The following is a 14,688-nucleotide window of genomic DNA, read 5'->3' as shown; positions in this document are numbered from 1 at the left end:
CTCTGAAATCTTCTCTTGTAAAGCACTTGATTTGAAAATTGTTTAGAAGTTCAAAATTCTCTACTGTCACAAAATCCTTCTCGTTTATTATAAATATTTCAAAGATTGTAAATTGTGTTCAATACATTATTCTAAAGTATTATTAGAATCTTTTCACTAAAATGAATTGATGAGCTTTAGCTTTTTTTTAGATTTCCCATCAATTGAACAAAATAAGAGTCCATGCCTCTTCCCTTTGTTGTGGACCTGGCTAGACACCCTCAAAACACATCAACGAAGTAGCCCAGACCCTAACTTTGCTAGTTGTTTTAAGCAAGTGTAATGCAAATATTCCAGAAGGGATTCAGTTGGTCAAACCACTTAGTTTTAAACAAAACAGAATTTATTTACAAGAACCAGGACCAGATCAGGTGTACCCTAGAACTCTGTGGGAAGCTAGGGAAGTGATTGCTGGGTCTCTTGCTGAGATATTTGTATCATTGATCTTCACAGCTGAGGTGCTGGGAGACTGGAGGTTGGCTAATGTGGAGCCACTGTTTAAGAAGGGTGGTAAGGACAAGCCAGGGATCTATAGACCAGTGAGCCTGATGTCGGTGGTGGGCAAGTAGTTGGAGGGAATCCTGAGGGACAGGATGTACATGTATTTGGAAAGGTGAGGACTTATTAGGGATAGTCAACATGACTTTGTGCGTGGGAAATCATGTCTCACAAACTTGATTGAATTTTTTGAAGCGGTAATGAAGAGGACTGATGAGAGCAGAGCAGTGGACGCAATCTGTATGGACTTCAGTAAGGCATTTGACAAGGATCCCCATGGCAGACTGATTAGCAAGGTTAGATCTCATGGAATACAGGGAGAACTAGCCATTTGGATACAGAACTAGCTCAGAGGTAGAAGAAAGAGGGTGGTGGTGGAGGGTTGTTTTTCAGACTGGAGGCCTGTGACCAGTGGAGTGCCACAAGGATCGGTGCTGGGTCCTCTACTTTTTGTCATTTACATAAATGATGTGGATTGAAGCATAAGAGGTACAGTTAGTAAGTTTGTAGATGACACCAAAATTGGAGGTATAGTGGATAGCGAAGAGGGTTACCTCAGATTACAACGAGATCTTGGTCAGATGAGCCAATGGGCTGAGAAGTGGCAGATGGAGTTTAATTCAGAGAAATGCGAGATGCTGTATTTTGGGAAAGCAAATCTTAGCAGGACTTATACACTTAATGGTAAGGACTCAGGGAGTGTTGCTGAACAAAAAGACCTTGGAGTGCACATTCATAGTTCCTTGAAAGTAGCATCACAGGTAGATAGGATAGTGAAGAAGTCATTTGGTATATTTTCCTTTATTGGTCAGAGTATTGAGTACAGGAGTTGAGAGGTCGTGTTGCGGCTGTACAGGACATTGATTACTGGATTAGTGGTGCTGGAAGAGCACAGCAGTTCAGGCAGCATCCAACGAGCAGCGAAATCGACGTTTCGGGCAAAAGCCCTTCATCAGGAGGGCTTTTGCCCAAAACATCGATTTCGCTGCTCGTTGGATGCTGCCTGAACTGCTGTGCTCTTCTAGCACCACTAATCCAGTATTTGCTTTCCAGCATCTGCAGTCATTGTTTTTACCTCAGGACATTGATTAGGCCACTTTTGGAATATTGCATGGAATTCTGGACTCTTTCCTATTGGAATGATGCTGTGAAACATGAAAGAGTTCAGAAAAGATTTACAAGGATGTTGCCAGGGTTGGAGGATTTGAGCTACAGGGAGAGGCTGAACAGGCTGGGGCGGTTTTTCCTGGAGTGGCGGAGGCTGAGGGGTGACCTTATAGAGGTTTATAAAATCATGAGGGCATGGATAGGATAAATAGACAAAGTCTTTTCCCTGAGGTGGAAGAGCCCAAAACTAGAGGTTTAGGGTGAGAGGGGAAAGATACAAAAGAGACCTAAAGGGCAACGTTTTCACACAGGGGGGGTACGTGTATGGAATAAGCTGCCAGAGGAAGTGGTGGAGGCTGGTACAAGTGCAACATTTAAAAGGCATTTGGATGGGTATATGAATAGGAAGGGTTTGGAGGGATATGGGCCGGGTGGGACGAGATTGGGTTGCGATATCTGGTCGGCATGGACGGGTTGGACCGAAAAATCTGTTTCTGTGCTGTACATCTCTATAACTCTATGACGGTATCACCTAATGAAACACAAACAAAAAAGGAAAGAATACTGAATAACTAAACCTATCCAAAAACTGAACACACCGTCTCAACTTCATGATGATGTTCCCAATACTTGCAACAATCCCCATAAACATGCCTTGGTACAAAAGGTAAAATCAAACACAGGGTCTTACAGGAGAGAAGTCAGAGAGAGAGGAGGATCAGCCTGGACCTGTTTCTTTCGTTCCAGCAGCTTTTACAACTGCTTTCAGTGAATAGCCAGACCAAACTAAACCAGAGAAAAGCTGAGCTGGGAGAGTTTTGCCTGAAACGTTGATTTTCCTGCTCCTCGGATGCTGCCTGACCTGCTGTACTTTTCCAGCACCACTCTGATTTAAACTCACCTTTCATTGTATAAGTGTTTTAAACTTGAAAGCCTATGCCTGAGGCAGTATATAGTCAAACTGTCCCTAACACCCCTTCAACCTTAGACCTTTCATAAACTGTGTCTTTTACAACTTCTCTGAAAGAACCAAGGACGAGGACAACATAATGTTGTTAAAGGAGTAGCATTGTCACACCTCACCCCTTAAAACAAAATCAATATCCAAAGATGGCTTCATTTTAAAACCCCTTAATCTTTAACTGTTAGTACACTACCCCACCCATACACATGATATTGACTATTAACCTGCAAACCCACACGACGACATTCTGTTTCAGTTTGTTTTACTCCTGCGACTGAATGCATAAGTTTCTCAATAAAGTTTCAACAGTGTGTCTGCAATCAGGTTTTTTCATCCAGCCACATATACAATTTTCAAATTGAATAGCTTTAACAGCAAGCTCCATCTAAACAGTCTAGCATTTTTGTCCTTAAACTTATCCACAAACTCCAATGGGTTATGATCAGTGCATATGTCTCAGATATGTTACTAACATTAACTTTGAAATGTCGTAATGCCAACACCAAGCTGAAAGTCTCCTTCTCAACTGTCGAATATTTCTGCTGATGAATGTTCAATTTCCTGGAGAAATTCGATAGGTCTTTTTATCTTCTTGTTGTCCTCTTGTAAGAGCACAGCACTGACACCTACATCTTTTGCATTGAGCGGCTTTGCGTAATAAGGTGCAGCTAACACTGGGGCAGCGGTTAACACAGCTTTCAGGCTGTTAAATGCCTTCTGACAGTCCGCTGTCCACTCAAACTTCTTGCCTTTCTTTAGCAATTCAGTGAATGGAGAGCCACACTGCTAAACTTTGGTTCTAAATTTCGATAAAACCCACTCAATCCCAGGAATTGTAGTACTGCTTCTTTTATCAATGGAATGGGAAACGCCCCAATAACCTTTGTTTTTGCATTCAATGGGGCACTTGGTCCATGCCCAATAGCATAGCCCAGGAAGGTAACTTTGGCAAATTCACTATTAGCCAGGTTTATCAAGCCTGCCTTCTGAAGTCAATCAAGCAAGTGTTCCTTCAACATGTGACTAAAAATCACCAGGTCACCCATATATATGACACAGTTGGGTAATCAAGCAATGACCTTATTGGTTAGTCTCTGAAAGATGGCTGGTGCATTTTTCATACCAAATGGCATGACTCCAAGCTGATACAATCCATTCAGCATTATGAAAGCTGAAATTGACTTTGCTCTTTCTGATGAAGGTATCTGCCTGTATCCTCTGAGCAAGTCCAACTTAGAAATGTAAGTTGCTTGACCCACCTTTTCTACACTATCTTCCAAACATGGAATTGGATATGCATTAGTCTTTGTAACTGCATTGACTTTGCGATAGTCCACACTTAACCATTGGGTACCGTCTAGTTTTGGCACCATTACTATAGGCGAGCTCCAGTCACTGTATCTCATTTTGATTATGTCATCTTGGAGCATGTGTTCAATCTCCTTTTGAACCTGTGCCAACTTCAGAGGCTGATGTCTATAAGGATGTTGTTTAATGGGAACAGCATCTCCTATATCTACATCATGTATAATTAGGTTAGTACTTCCTCACAGACTTCCAGCCCCAACAAACACCTTCCCCACAGGATCCCAGCTGCAACAAACAGCTTCCCCACAGGCTCACAGCCCCAACAAACATCTTCCCCACAGACTTCCAGCCCCAACAAACAGCTTCCCACAGGCTCCCAGCCCCAACAAACACCTTCCCCACAGACTTCCAGCCCCAACAAACACCTTCCCCACAGGATCCCAGCTGCAACAAACAGCTTCCCCACAGGCTCACAGCCCCAACAAACATCTTCCCCACAGACTTCCAGCCCCAACAAACAGCTTCCCACAGGCTCCCAGCGCCAACAAACACCTTCCCCACAGGCTCCCAGCCCCAACAAACACATCAACTCTATAAACTCTACAAGATCACTCTTCAGCCTCCAGGGAAAACAGCCCTAACCTATTCAACCTCTCCCTACTGCTCAAATCCTCCAACCCTGGCAACATCTTTGTAAATCTTTTCTGAACCTTTTCAAGTTTCACAATATCTTTCCAAGAGGAACAAGAGCAGAATTGCATGCAACATTCCAAAATAGGCCTCACTGATGTCCTATACAGATGCAACATGACCTCCCAACTCCTGTACTCAATACTCCAACCAATAAAGGGAAGCATACCAAACATCTTCTTCACTATCCTCTCTACCTGTGACTCCACTTTCAAGGAGCTAGTTGATTATTCTTTTGGAGAGGAGGTGTAAATTGGAATTCCAGGCTGAACAATTGTCCGAGATTCCCATTCTGCCGGCTCTGTGGTGTATTTGGCGAAAGTGAAGACTATGCATGCTGGATAATAGTGTCAAGAGTGTGGTACTGGCAAAGCACAGGTCAGGCAGCATCTGAGGAACACGAGCGCAACATTTTGGGCAAAAACCCTTCATCAGGAAGGTGGCCTCATTCCTGATGAAGGGCTTTTGCCGAAAACTTCAACTCTCCTGCTCCTTGGATACTGCCTGACCTGCTGTGCTTTTCCAGTACCACACTCTTGACTCCGTTTTATATTTGCTACAGCCAGAGTCCATGGTTCTGTCCACTATGTAAGATACTGGACAATTCCAAGATTGTGTTCAGTATTTTAGGGGTTGCGATTTAAGAGCACTACACCAGATGAAAATACTTCACCTAACCTCTCATTGAGCACCGTATTCAACTTTCAGCATCTGATATTGGCGCAATGTTGCAAAGAAATCTTATTTTAGATGAGGGGGATTTTTGCTTGATGCTACAATAATTGTGGCCTTTCTTCCAGGATACAAATGTCAAATAATAGGGGATATAGGTTTAAGGTGAGAGTTAAAAAGTTTAAAGGAGATGTGCGAGGGAAGTTTTTGTTTTATGCAAGAGGATGGCTCTTGGGAGGGTCAGCTCAAAAATCGCTGGGCCAAATGGTCTCTATGTGCAGTATATGGATTTTATTTTATTAATCTTTCCATATTGAACCTGTTAAAGAAATTCACAAAACATTTTTTCCATTGCAAGACTGGTTGTAGAGTAGAGATTTAGGTATCTATACGCAAACTCAAAGCCAGGGCAGAGATATTATAGTCAAAGTAAGATGTTAAACTTGATCTCAAGGGGTTGCGATTTAAGAGCACTACACCAGATGAAAATACTTCACCTAACCTCTCATTGAGCACCATATTCAACTTTCAGCATCTGATATTGGCGCAATGTTGCAAAGAAATCTTACGTCTTGAAGTAAATGAAGACAGGGAAACTTAAATCTGCCTTTGTCCATGTTCCTCCTAAACTGGAGAGAGCAGTCTTTAAGCAATTCGATTCACAGTTGAATTGAATGGGGACACTGGGGTGTGCAAAGGCTATGGACCCTAAAACACTTTGGCAATAGTACCAAAGACTTGTGCTCCAGAATTTGCCACTTCACTAGCCAAGCTGTTCCAATACAGTTACAATATGGTCAGGTAGATACCAATATGCAAATTTGATCAGTATGTCTTGTGGACAAAATGTAAAACAAATCCAACCCAGCCAATTACCAACCCAGTCTACTCTTGATTTTCAAAGTGACAGAAGGTGTCAACAGTGCCATCAGCAGCACCCACGCAGCAGTAACTTGTTCAGTGACACCCAGTGGGTTGCACCAGGCCCACTCAGCTCCTAACCTCATTAACAGCCTTGGTTCAAATGTAGACACAATGGAACTGAATTCTGGAGTTAAGGAGAGTTACAGCCCTTGACATCAAGAAATCTCATCAAAACTGGAATCAATGGAAATCAGGAAGAAAATACTTATGTTTGTTAGAGGTTAGTCAGTCACCTCAGCTCCAGGACATCCTCACGGTAATATCAGAGGCACAACTATCTTTAGCTACTTCATCAATGACCTTCCCTCCATCACAAAGTCAGAACTGGGGATGTTTGCTGATGAATGCACAATATTCAGCATCATTCACAACTCCACATCTACTGCAGTACTCCATGTTCAAATTCGACAAGATCTGGACAATACCCAAGTGGCAAGTAACATTCATGCCACACAAATATCATGCAATAATCATCTTCAAGCAGACAATTTAACCACAGCCTCTTGATACTTATTGGTATTGCAATTGCTGAATCCCCCAACATCCTTGGAGTTACCATTGCCCAGATAACTCAACTGGATTCACCATATAAATATAGTGGCAACAAGAGCAATTTGGAATATTGTAGTGAGTAACTCACCTACTGACTCCGCAAAGTCTGTTGACCATCGACAAAGCCCAAACCAGGATGAAGATCTAACACATTGGCCTGGATAAGTGCAGCTTTTAACACAAAGCTTGACTGTATCCCGGTCATAGGAACTCATTTGATGGTTTGTGGATACTGTACCATTCACTTCTGACACCATCAATATGTCGTGTACTAGCCACAAGACATTGCAATAATTTGCCAAAGGTCCTTGGAGAACACCTTCTAAACCCATAACCACTTCCATCCAGAAGGCCAAGAATAGCAGATACACGGCACCACCATCTGAAAGATCCCCTCCAAGCTACTCAATATTCTAACTTGGAAATGTTTCACCTTTCCTTCACTGTCAGAGTCAAAACCTTAGGAAGCACTCCTGAAGGACATTGTGGGTTTACTTATGGCACATGGACTGCAGTTTTTCCAGGCAGCTCACCACGACCTTAGAGGGGGGCTAGGGATGGACAGTAAGTATTGTCCAATTAGCAACACCCCAGACCCCAAGTAAACTAGAAACAATTGTGGGGTCCAAATGACATAGCAATTATACAAAGTTGGCTACTAAAAAGCTATTCTCTCAACAGGAAGAATGTTTGAGCTATTTAGAGCAAAACCAATCAGGAAACATTCAAACAATACTAAGAATTTGAAACACTGTCGAAGTGCAGATGCAGCATCAAATGAAATGCTCAAGCAGATAATAGATTTTTTTGAGCAAGGTTATCAAACAATATGAAACAAAGGTGGGCAAAGGAAGTAAAATAGAGTTTTCATGATCTAGTTCAATGGTATAAAGTAGTCAAGGAAATGAATGGCCTATCCCGGTTTTGAGTGTTAATTTCTGAAAGGGAGAAGAGGCACAGTGAGGGAAGGGGTCAGAATGTCAATTTGTTTTCTTACTGTGGAATAGAGGTGGTCAAAAGTAGATTCTTAATTAATTGCAAAGCTTGTCAAAATGATTGTGCGGACTAAGGGAATGTCTACATTGTGATAAACTGTCAGGGGTCGAAGATAACCATGGTCTGGAAGTGCAGAGATTCACTAAAACAAAAGTCATCACAGGTATAGAAGATTTTATTTTCTGTTACAAGGATAGAAATGAAGCAGAGATTACATTTTCTACAAACCATTATTCAATGCTCATGAGGTGACTAAAGTAACTCTAATTCTTATATCTGGTCCCTTATCATAATCAGTTGCCTTTTAGAAGATTGGAAATAGTGCATATTCAAGATTTGGGTTCTGTTCATTACACAAGTCATAATAATGCATAACCAGTCATTTTGGAGTGGGGGGTGGTGGTGGTTCAGCTTGTTTTACAGCAGCCATCATGAGACTGAACCCACATGCTGAAGAGGCTGAATTCACAAACTTAAACAGCCACTGCATGAAATCAAGAGTGGCACTGTTTGAGAACAAGAATTTTTTTAAAAATCAGATATTGCACAAGTTGTAAAACTATTCTTTCAACAATGTGCTTTAGCTCAAACCTCAAGAGCGTTACCATTTTTCACAGCAGTATTGTTCCAAATGTCAATTCCCTTCACAAAAAACCCTTTCAAATTTTATGACAATCAAACCCAAGATCAATATATTTTTTATTAATTGCACATGTACATTTTCTAGTCTCAAACATGCTTTGCACAATTGAGTTTTAGTAAATTTAGACTTAAGTGCAGCAAACCACAAATTACATTTTTTTCATGGAATGATTTAATGCAAGGCAAATATCTAATGTTCACAGTAATGACTAAGCAGGATTATATAGATTTTAAAAAATCCTTGTGGTAAAACAGGAAAAGGGAGAAAAGTCGTCAGCCACTCCAAGTTCCAATTTCAGCTAGAGTTGGATGCAACAAATTAATTACATGTTTGTTTGTTTTCGGGGGTGAAGGAGGGAGGGAGGTATGGAGAGTGGAAAGGAGTTGGCGGTCTATGTTTCCTGCTCAGTTACAATTTACTTAGGATGGAGTACAAAAGTCAAGTATTGCTATGATATCCTATATGCTTCAAATGAATAAGTTAGTACCTTTTGACCAAGAGAAAATGGGAAAGATTGAACTTAATTATACTGAAGGTAACAACGTTGCATAGTTGCCTTGCAGAAAATTGAATATTCAAAATTTAGGTTTTCTGGTCATTAGATAAATCACGCTGGAAGTTCTGATGGAGACTGTTCAACTTGTTTTTGGTCTTCAGTTCAAGTACAGTCAAATACATAATGTAATTAAGATGAAGTGCAGTTGATGCATTCAATATCTGAATTGTAATTAGCATTGATACAGAATTGTGTTTGCACAGAAATACACTGCCTACTGAAAGACAGTATTTATTACAACATCACTTGTTCATTATTGAAAAGATTGATAGTTGTACAACAATATCCCACACGGCCAAGTATTAACACTGCAGCTGTCTCAAAGGCAGCTCTGAGGTATTCAAGAAAGCACAATTGAGGAATTTTTTTCAATTACATTGGTAAGCAACTCCATATTTGTCTTCCACTGAAGGTCTCTAGTGTCACACATTCAAGTATCAAAATGTATCAACTTAAAACTTTTTATTTGTACAAAGAAGCATTTTTTTTAAAAAAAACAAAGCAAACCACATTATCAAAATTCAAAAATTACTGATGCCAGAAACATTACATGACAATCTGGTCTCAGGATTCCACATTTTATTAGGTATTAGAAAGCAATTTTTTTAAACAAAAAAAGAAACTGCTGGAGCTGAAAAAACCTCAAATCTTCTCCAAGTTTCAATTACAAATTTCATAAATAAGAAATTCAACATTCCAAAATGGTTTTCAACACTGAATAAATATTTACGTTATTTCATGGCAGACCAATCATTCGCACCAGCATGAAACATGTACAGTACTGAAATGATATACAATTGTCACTTGTGTAGTGTAACATTCTTTGTTGGTTTGAAAACCTCATTTTTAGTTAAAAAACAAAAAAGGTGTAACTTGACTTGGTGACTGATTGTTCCTGAAACAACCCATATTTTCACAAAATGAGTACACAGGAGAGCTTCACAATTATTTATAAAAGTATAACATTTACCCTGTGTTTGGTGGAAGACACTATCCATGAATGTTACTTCAAAAAAAGTACAAAAGTCATTCAGTAAAACAGTACTGTATCCAATATACACAAATTATGAAATCTCTACAAATTTACTGTAGCAAAATGCAGCTTCACACTACATTTTCCTGAGTGCTCAACAATAGAAAGAATTTTAGTCCAGTGCAGGTCGCATTTCAAAGGTCGTAAAATAAAAGTTATTGCAGTTCATGAAAGGGCAAGGCAGTCTGTGGCATGATTCTAGTTTTTTTAAAAAAAAGTGGAGCACCTTACATTTTGAAATGCTCCCATTTAAAGCAACACCACTGAACAACCTTATATTCTTGACCTTTTGGTAACTGGTGGTTGTGGTGGATGGTCCACATTTGCAGATTTCACTGGCAATCCCAGTCTTTCTACTTGATTGTGAAAGAAGGCTTGTAGTTTGATTCCGGCTTTTGCTTCACTTGTGTTTCGCGGATTGTATTCAAAACAATTTGTAAACATCAATTCTACATCATCAATAAAATCCGCTGCAAAAGAAAAAAAATTACAAGCTAGACTTTTTAAAAGCACTTTTAGAACTAACGGGTCTATGATCTAATAGAATGGGATGATATAGTTTTGTATCAGAAGACTAATAATCATTGAACACAAGTATAACCGCACCATCACACTATGTAATAACGAATATCCTACATTATCTAGACCACTATTACATGAGGTAAGGATTCTACATCAATAAAGATGATCCATTTCAGATGTGACATTAAACTCAAAATGGTTCAAGTTTAAGATCCCCTGACATTTCTATCATTAGCCTGATTAAAATTCTTCCTGCAGCGAGCAGATACAGTACCTGGTCACTCATTGCACTGTTGTTTGCTGAATGCCTTTGCTTTGTAATTCAGTGTTTGAAACTGATTTTTATTGACATCTAACTGACTAAATGTAAACAAGCCAAAGCTTACTTTAAAATAAGAGGACTAAAATGAACAAAAAAGGTAAGTGAACCTTTTAAAAACTTACATGCAAAGTTATATTCACATCGGTTTAGTTTTTCTCTTATAATATTTAAGGCAACTGGCTTTTTAATAATATCATAGTAATCAGTAACCTGTAAAAGAAAGAAAACTGCCATGTTAATGGTACTTTACTCTCCTCTTGTCTGTAAACTATCTTAAGACATTCAATGGATTCAACTGCAACAAACTTTTCAGGGACTGAAAAAACTTGACTGACAAAGGCTAATTAAATCTAATGGCTCAATAATGACATTTCCAAGTAACATATACAAACAAGTAATGGCCAATCTTATGCAAAAGTTCACATCAGACTTTGGCCAAAAAAATCTTTCATGTTTTATACACTTCTGGTCTAGGGTGACATTCAACTTAGAATCACTGAATATAGTGAACCATTGAAGGTACTTCAGTCCTCTGCACAATTTTGGATTTTTTTGTACAATGTTTATGGCACAGATTAGCAGGAGTTTCCAATTTGGTAATTCTGCAATAGCGAGACAAATCAGGAGGAGTGAATTTCAACTTCTCCAAAATGTTACTTGAGTGAAAGCGGATTCCATAATTTTTGACTAAAGGGCAAGTCTTAGAAACCCAGTGTCTACACAGAATGCACAGATGTAGTATTATTTGGGAACTTGAGAATCTGCGACACGGCCTTGAAGGGGTTGCTCCCCAGATGGGAGTGAATAACTTGAAACACTGTGTACCACCTCTGACACTGACAGATGACTACCCTGTTTCACATAATCAAAACAAATCTAAATCAAATTCAGAATATTTATCACAATGGGAGGCTAGAAGTTAAAAATGGTTACTTGATATATTATCCAATACGCAAGTCAGCATTATTACTTAAAGCAAGGAGCCAATAATCATGTATGTACATAAATCAAATTTCTGAATTAAAGATTTTTATATTTCAAATCAGTCACCTGTACCAAATCTCAACACTAAATGGATATATTCTAATCGATGTGTTCAAAGGATTGTTTTTAAAAACAGATTCTGGAACCAAAATGTGGGCCTCCTGGTTCAGCAATAGGGACACTACCACTGCAGCTGAACAGCCACAATTTTGATAGCATAGGGAATTATAATATAATTCATGTACCTGGGCTTTGTTTACCAGTTTCAGAAATGGCCAACTGTCTTCATGTCGTACTAAGTCAACTATCAACTGTTCACAAACAGAAAGCTCATGGATACCAGAGTGACGACTTGAACTTCTCCGACTTCCCATTACTTTTGATACTGGTGTTACAGTGTCTGTTAAACCAAAAACAAATAAATTAAATGATCACAGACTAAGCACATTTAGTTGTGTCTTAAGGTTATGGTGGACTCCTTAAGATTATGACTTTGAGAAATGACAGAATCTGGTTTTAGAGTCAGACGTACAACAGAAACAGGCCCTTCGGTCCAACCCGTCCATGCCAACCAGAGATCCCATCCCAATCTAGTCCCAGCTGCCATCACCCAGCCCATATTACTTTAAACCCTTCCTATTAGTTTATCCATCCAAATGCCTTTTAAATGTTGCTATTGTACCAGCCTCCACCACTACCTCTGACCACTCATTCCATACACGTACCACCCTCTGTGTGAATAAGTATCACCTGAGGTCTCTTTATATCTTTCCACTCTCACCCTAAACCTATACTCTCTAGTTCTGGACTTCCCCATGCCAGGGAAAAGACTGTCCATTTATCCTATCCATGCCCCTCATGATTTTGTCAACCTCTATAAGGTCACCCCTCAGCCTCCGACACTACAGGGAAAAACAGCCCCAGTCTATTCAGTCTCTCCCTTTAGCTCAAATCCTCCATTCCTGGCAACATCCTTGGAAATCTTTTCTGAATCATTTCAAGTTTCATAACATCTTTCCAATAGGAAGGAGACCAGAATTGCACACAATATTCCAACAGTGGCCTAACCAATGTCCTGTACAGCTGCAACATGACCTCCCAACTCCTGTACTCAATACTCTGACCAATAAAGGAAAGCATACCAAACGCTTTCTTCAGTATCTTGATTACTTGCGACTGGTCTTTGTTCAGCAACACTCCCTAGGACCTTACAATTAAGTGTATAAGTCCTGCTAAGATTTGCTTTCCCAAAATGCAGCACCTCACATTTACAGAATTAAATTCTATCTGCCACTTCTCAGCCCATTGGCCCATCTGATCAAGATCCTGTTGTTATCTGAAGTAACCTTCTTCACTGTCACTACATCTCCAATTTTGGTGTCATCTGCAAACTCACTAACGAGACTAAACAATCAATCAGTCCTTGCCTTTCCAAATACATGTACACCCTGCCCATCAGGACTCCCTCCAACAACTTGCCCACCACTGATGTCAGGCTCACTGGTCTATAGTTCCCTGGCTTGTCCTTACGACCCTTCTTAAACAGTGGCACCACGTTAGCCAACCTCCAATCTTCCGGCACCTCACCTGTGACTATCAATGATACAAATATCTCAGCAAGAGGCCCAGCAATCACTTCCAGTGCTTCCCAGAGTTCTAGGGTACACCTCATCAGGACCTGGGGATTTATCCACTTTTATGTGTTTCAAGACATCCAGCACTTCCTCCTCTGTAATGTGAACCTTTTTCAAGATGTCACCGTCTATTTCCCTGCATTCTATATCTTCCATGTCCTTTTCCACAGTAAATACTGATGCAAAATACTAGTTTAGCATCTACCCCATTTTTAGCAGATCAACATAAAGGCCACCTTGTTGATCTTTTGAGGGGCCCTATTCTCTCCCTTGCTACCCTTTTGTTCTTAATGCATTTGTAAAAACCCTTTGGATTCTCCTTAATTCTATTTGCATTACCTTGACAAGTTAAAGACATAATTAAGGATCTTCAAACATTGCTCGCCTGGGAAAAAAATGCCCCGTTCAAACAGTAAAAAAATTTGTCTACTCCTGCTGAAATAATTTAAAATAAATGTGCACAATGTAAAAAATACACTCACCATTCAATATTTTGTGATGGACAAAGCTCTACCTAGTGGCAGCAATTGATCAGTTCCACAAAACTAATAATCAACTGCCACTAGATGGAGCCCTCTACTTCAGTGCAAAATGGGCAAAACCAGCACCAAAAGCAAGATCAGAGGGCAGAGGGTGAGGCCATTTTAACAAGTGGCTTTATTAACAAGGTCATTAAGTGGGGACTTAGTTTATTCATTCCTTGCTCTGGTTCAGTAATCAGGCAATATAGATTGAATTACATTAAAAGTGTGCAAAATTCTAAAAACAAGTTTTAAAATGTTCAAAGAGCAAGCAGATTTTAAAAGCTCTACTTTCAAACAATTTTTATTTGTCATCTATATACAGATTCTTCCTCACCCCACCAGCAATGAGAGTTTCATCACATTGTAGCGTTCAGAAATACTCAAAGGGTGAGGTGGAGTGTGTTAGGGAATTATACTGAAAGAGGGGGATGTGCAAAGGGAACAAAATCAGAGGAATGCAGAGTCATGAAAAGGTTTTAACACCAAAGAATGCACATTTCAAAACTGAGTTGCTTTGTAACTGAGCCAGTACATGTGGTACAGGAACAGCAGGTGAGCAAGACTTAATGCCAGATAGGATACTACAAAAGAATTTTAGATGTGTTTCATGAGCACAATAAAATAAAAAAAATGTAGAAATTATAAATGCATGCTGAGCGTTTCAAGAGATTAACATCTCAGGGAAGGTGACAACAACCTATGCTATTGAGGGGAAGAGAA

General features: G+C 39.7%; 1 protein-coding gene across 3 annotated transcripts in view; it reads right to left on the bottom strand.

Moving 5' to 3' along the window:
* Positions 1-7,907: 7,907 nt before the first annotated feature.
* baz1a (bromodomain adjacent to zinc finger domain, 1A) overlaps positions 7,908-14,688 on the bottom strand; it is a 59,636-nt gene continuing 52,855 nt past the window's right edge. For all 3 annotated transcript variants that reach the window (XM_072568938.1, XM_072568940.1, XM_072568939.1), the window contains exons 26-28: positions 12,056-12,210; positions 10,949-11,036; positions 7,908-10,452 (exon numbers count right to left, since the gene is read on the bottom strand). In XM_072568938.1, coding sequence (XP_072425039.1) covers positions 10,256-10,452; positions 10,949-11,036; positions 12,056-12,210 — 440 coding nt within the window. In that variant the 3' untranslated portion in view covers positions 7,908-10,255. The remainder of the gene's footprint in view (positions 10,453-10,948; positions 11,037-12,055; positions 12,211-14,688) is intronic.

This window comes from Chiloscyllium punctatum, chromosome 4, assembly GCF_047496795.1.
Source record: "Chiloscyllium punctatum isolate Juve2018m chromosome 4, sChiPun1.3, whole genome shotgun sequence".
NCBI classification, from domain to species: domain Eukaryota; kingdom Metazoa; phylum Chordata; class Chondrichthyes; order Orectolobiformes; family Hemiscylliidae; genus Chiloscyllium; species Chiloscyllium punctatum.
The sequence above is the reverse complement of the archived record's forward strand: the minus strand, read 5'-3'. Positions and strand labels throughout refer to the sequence as shown.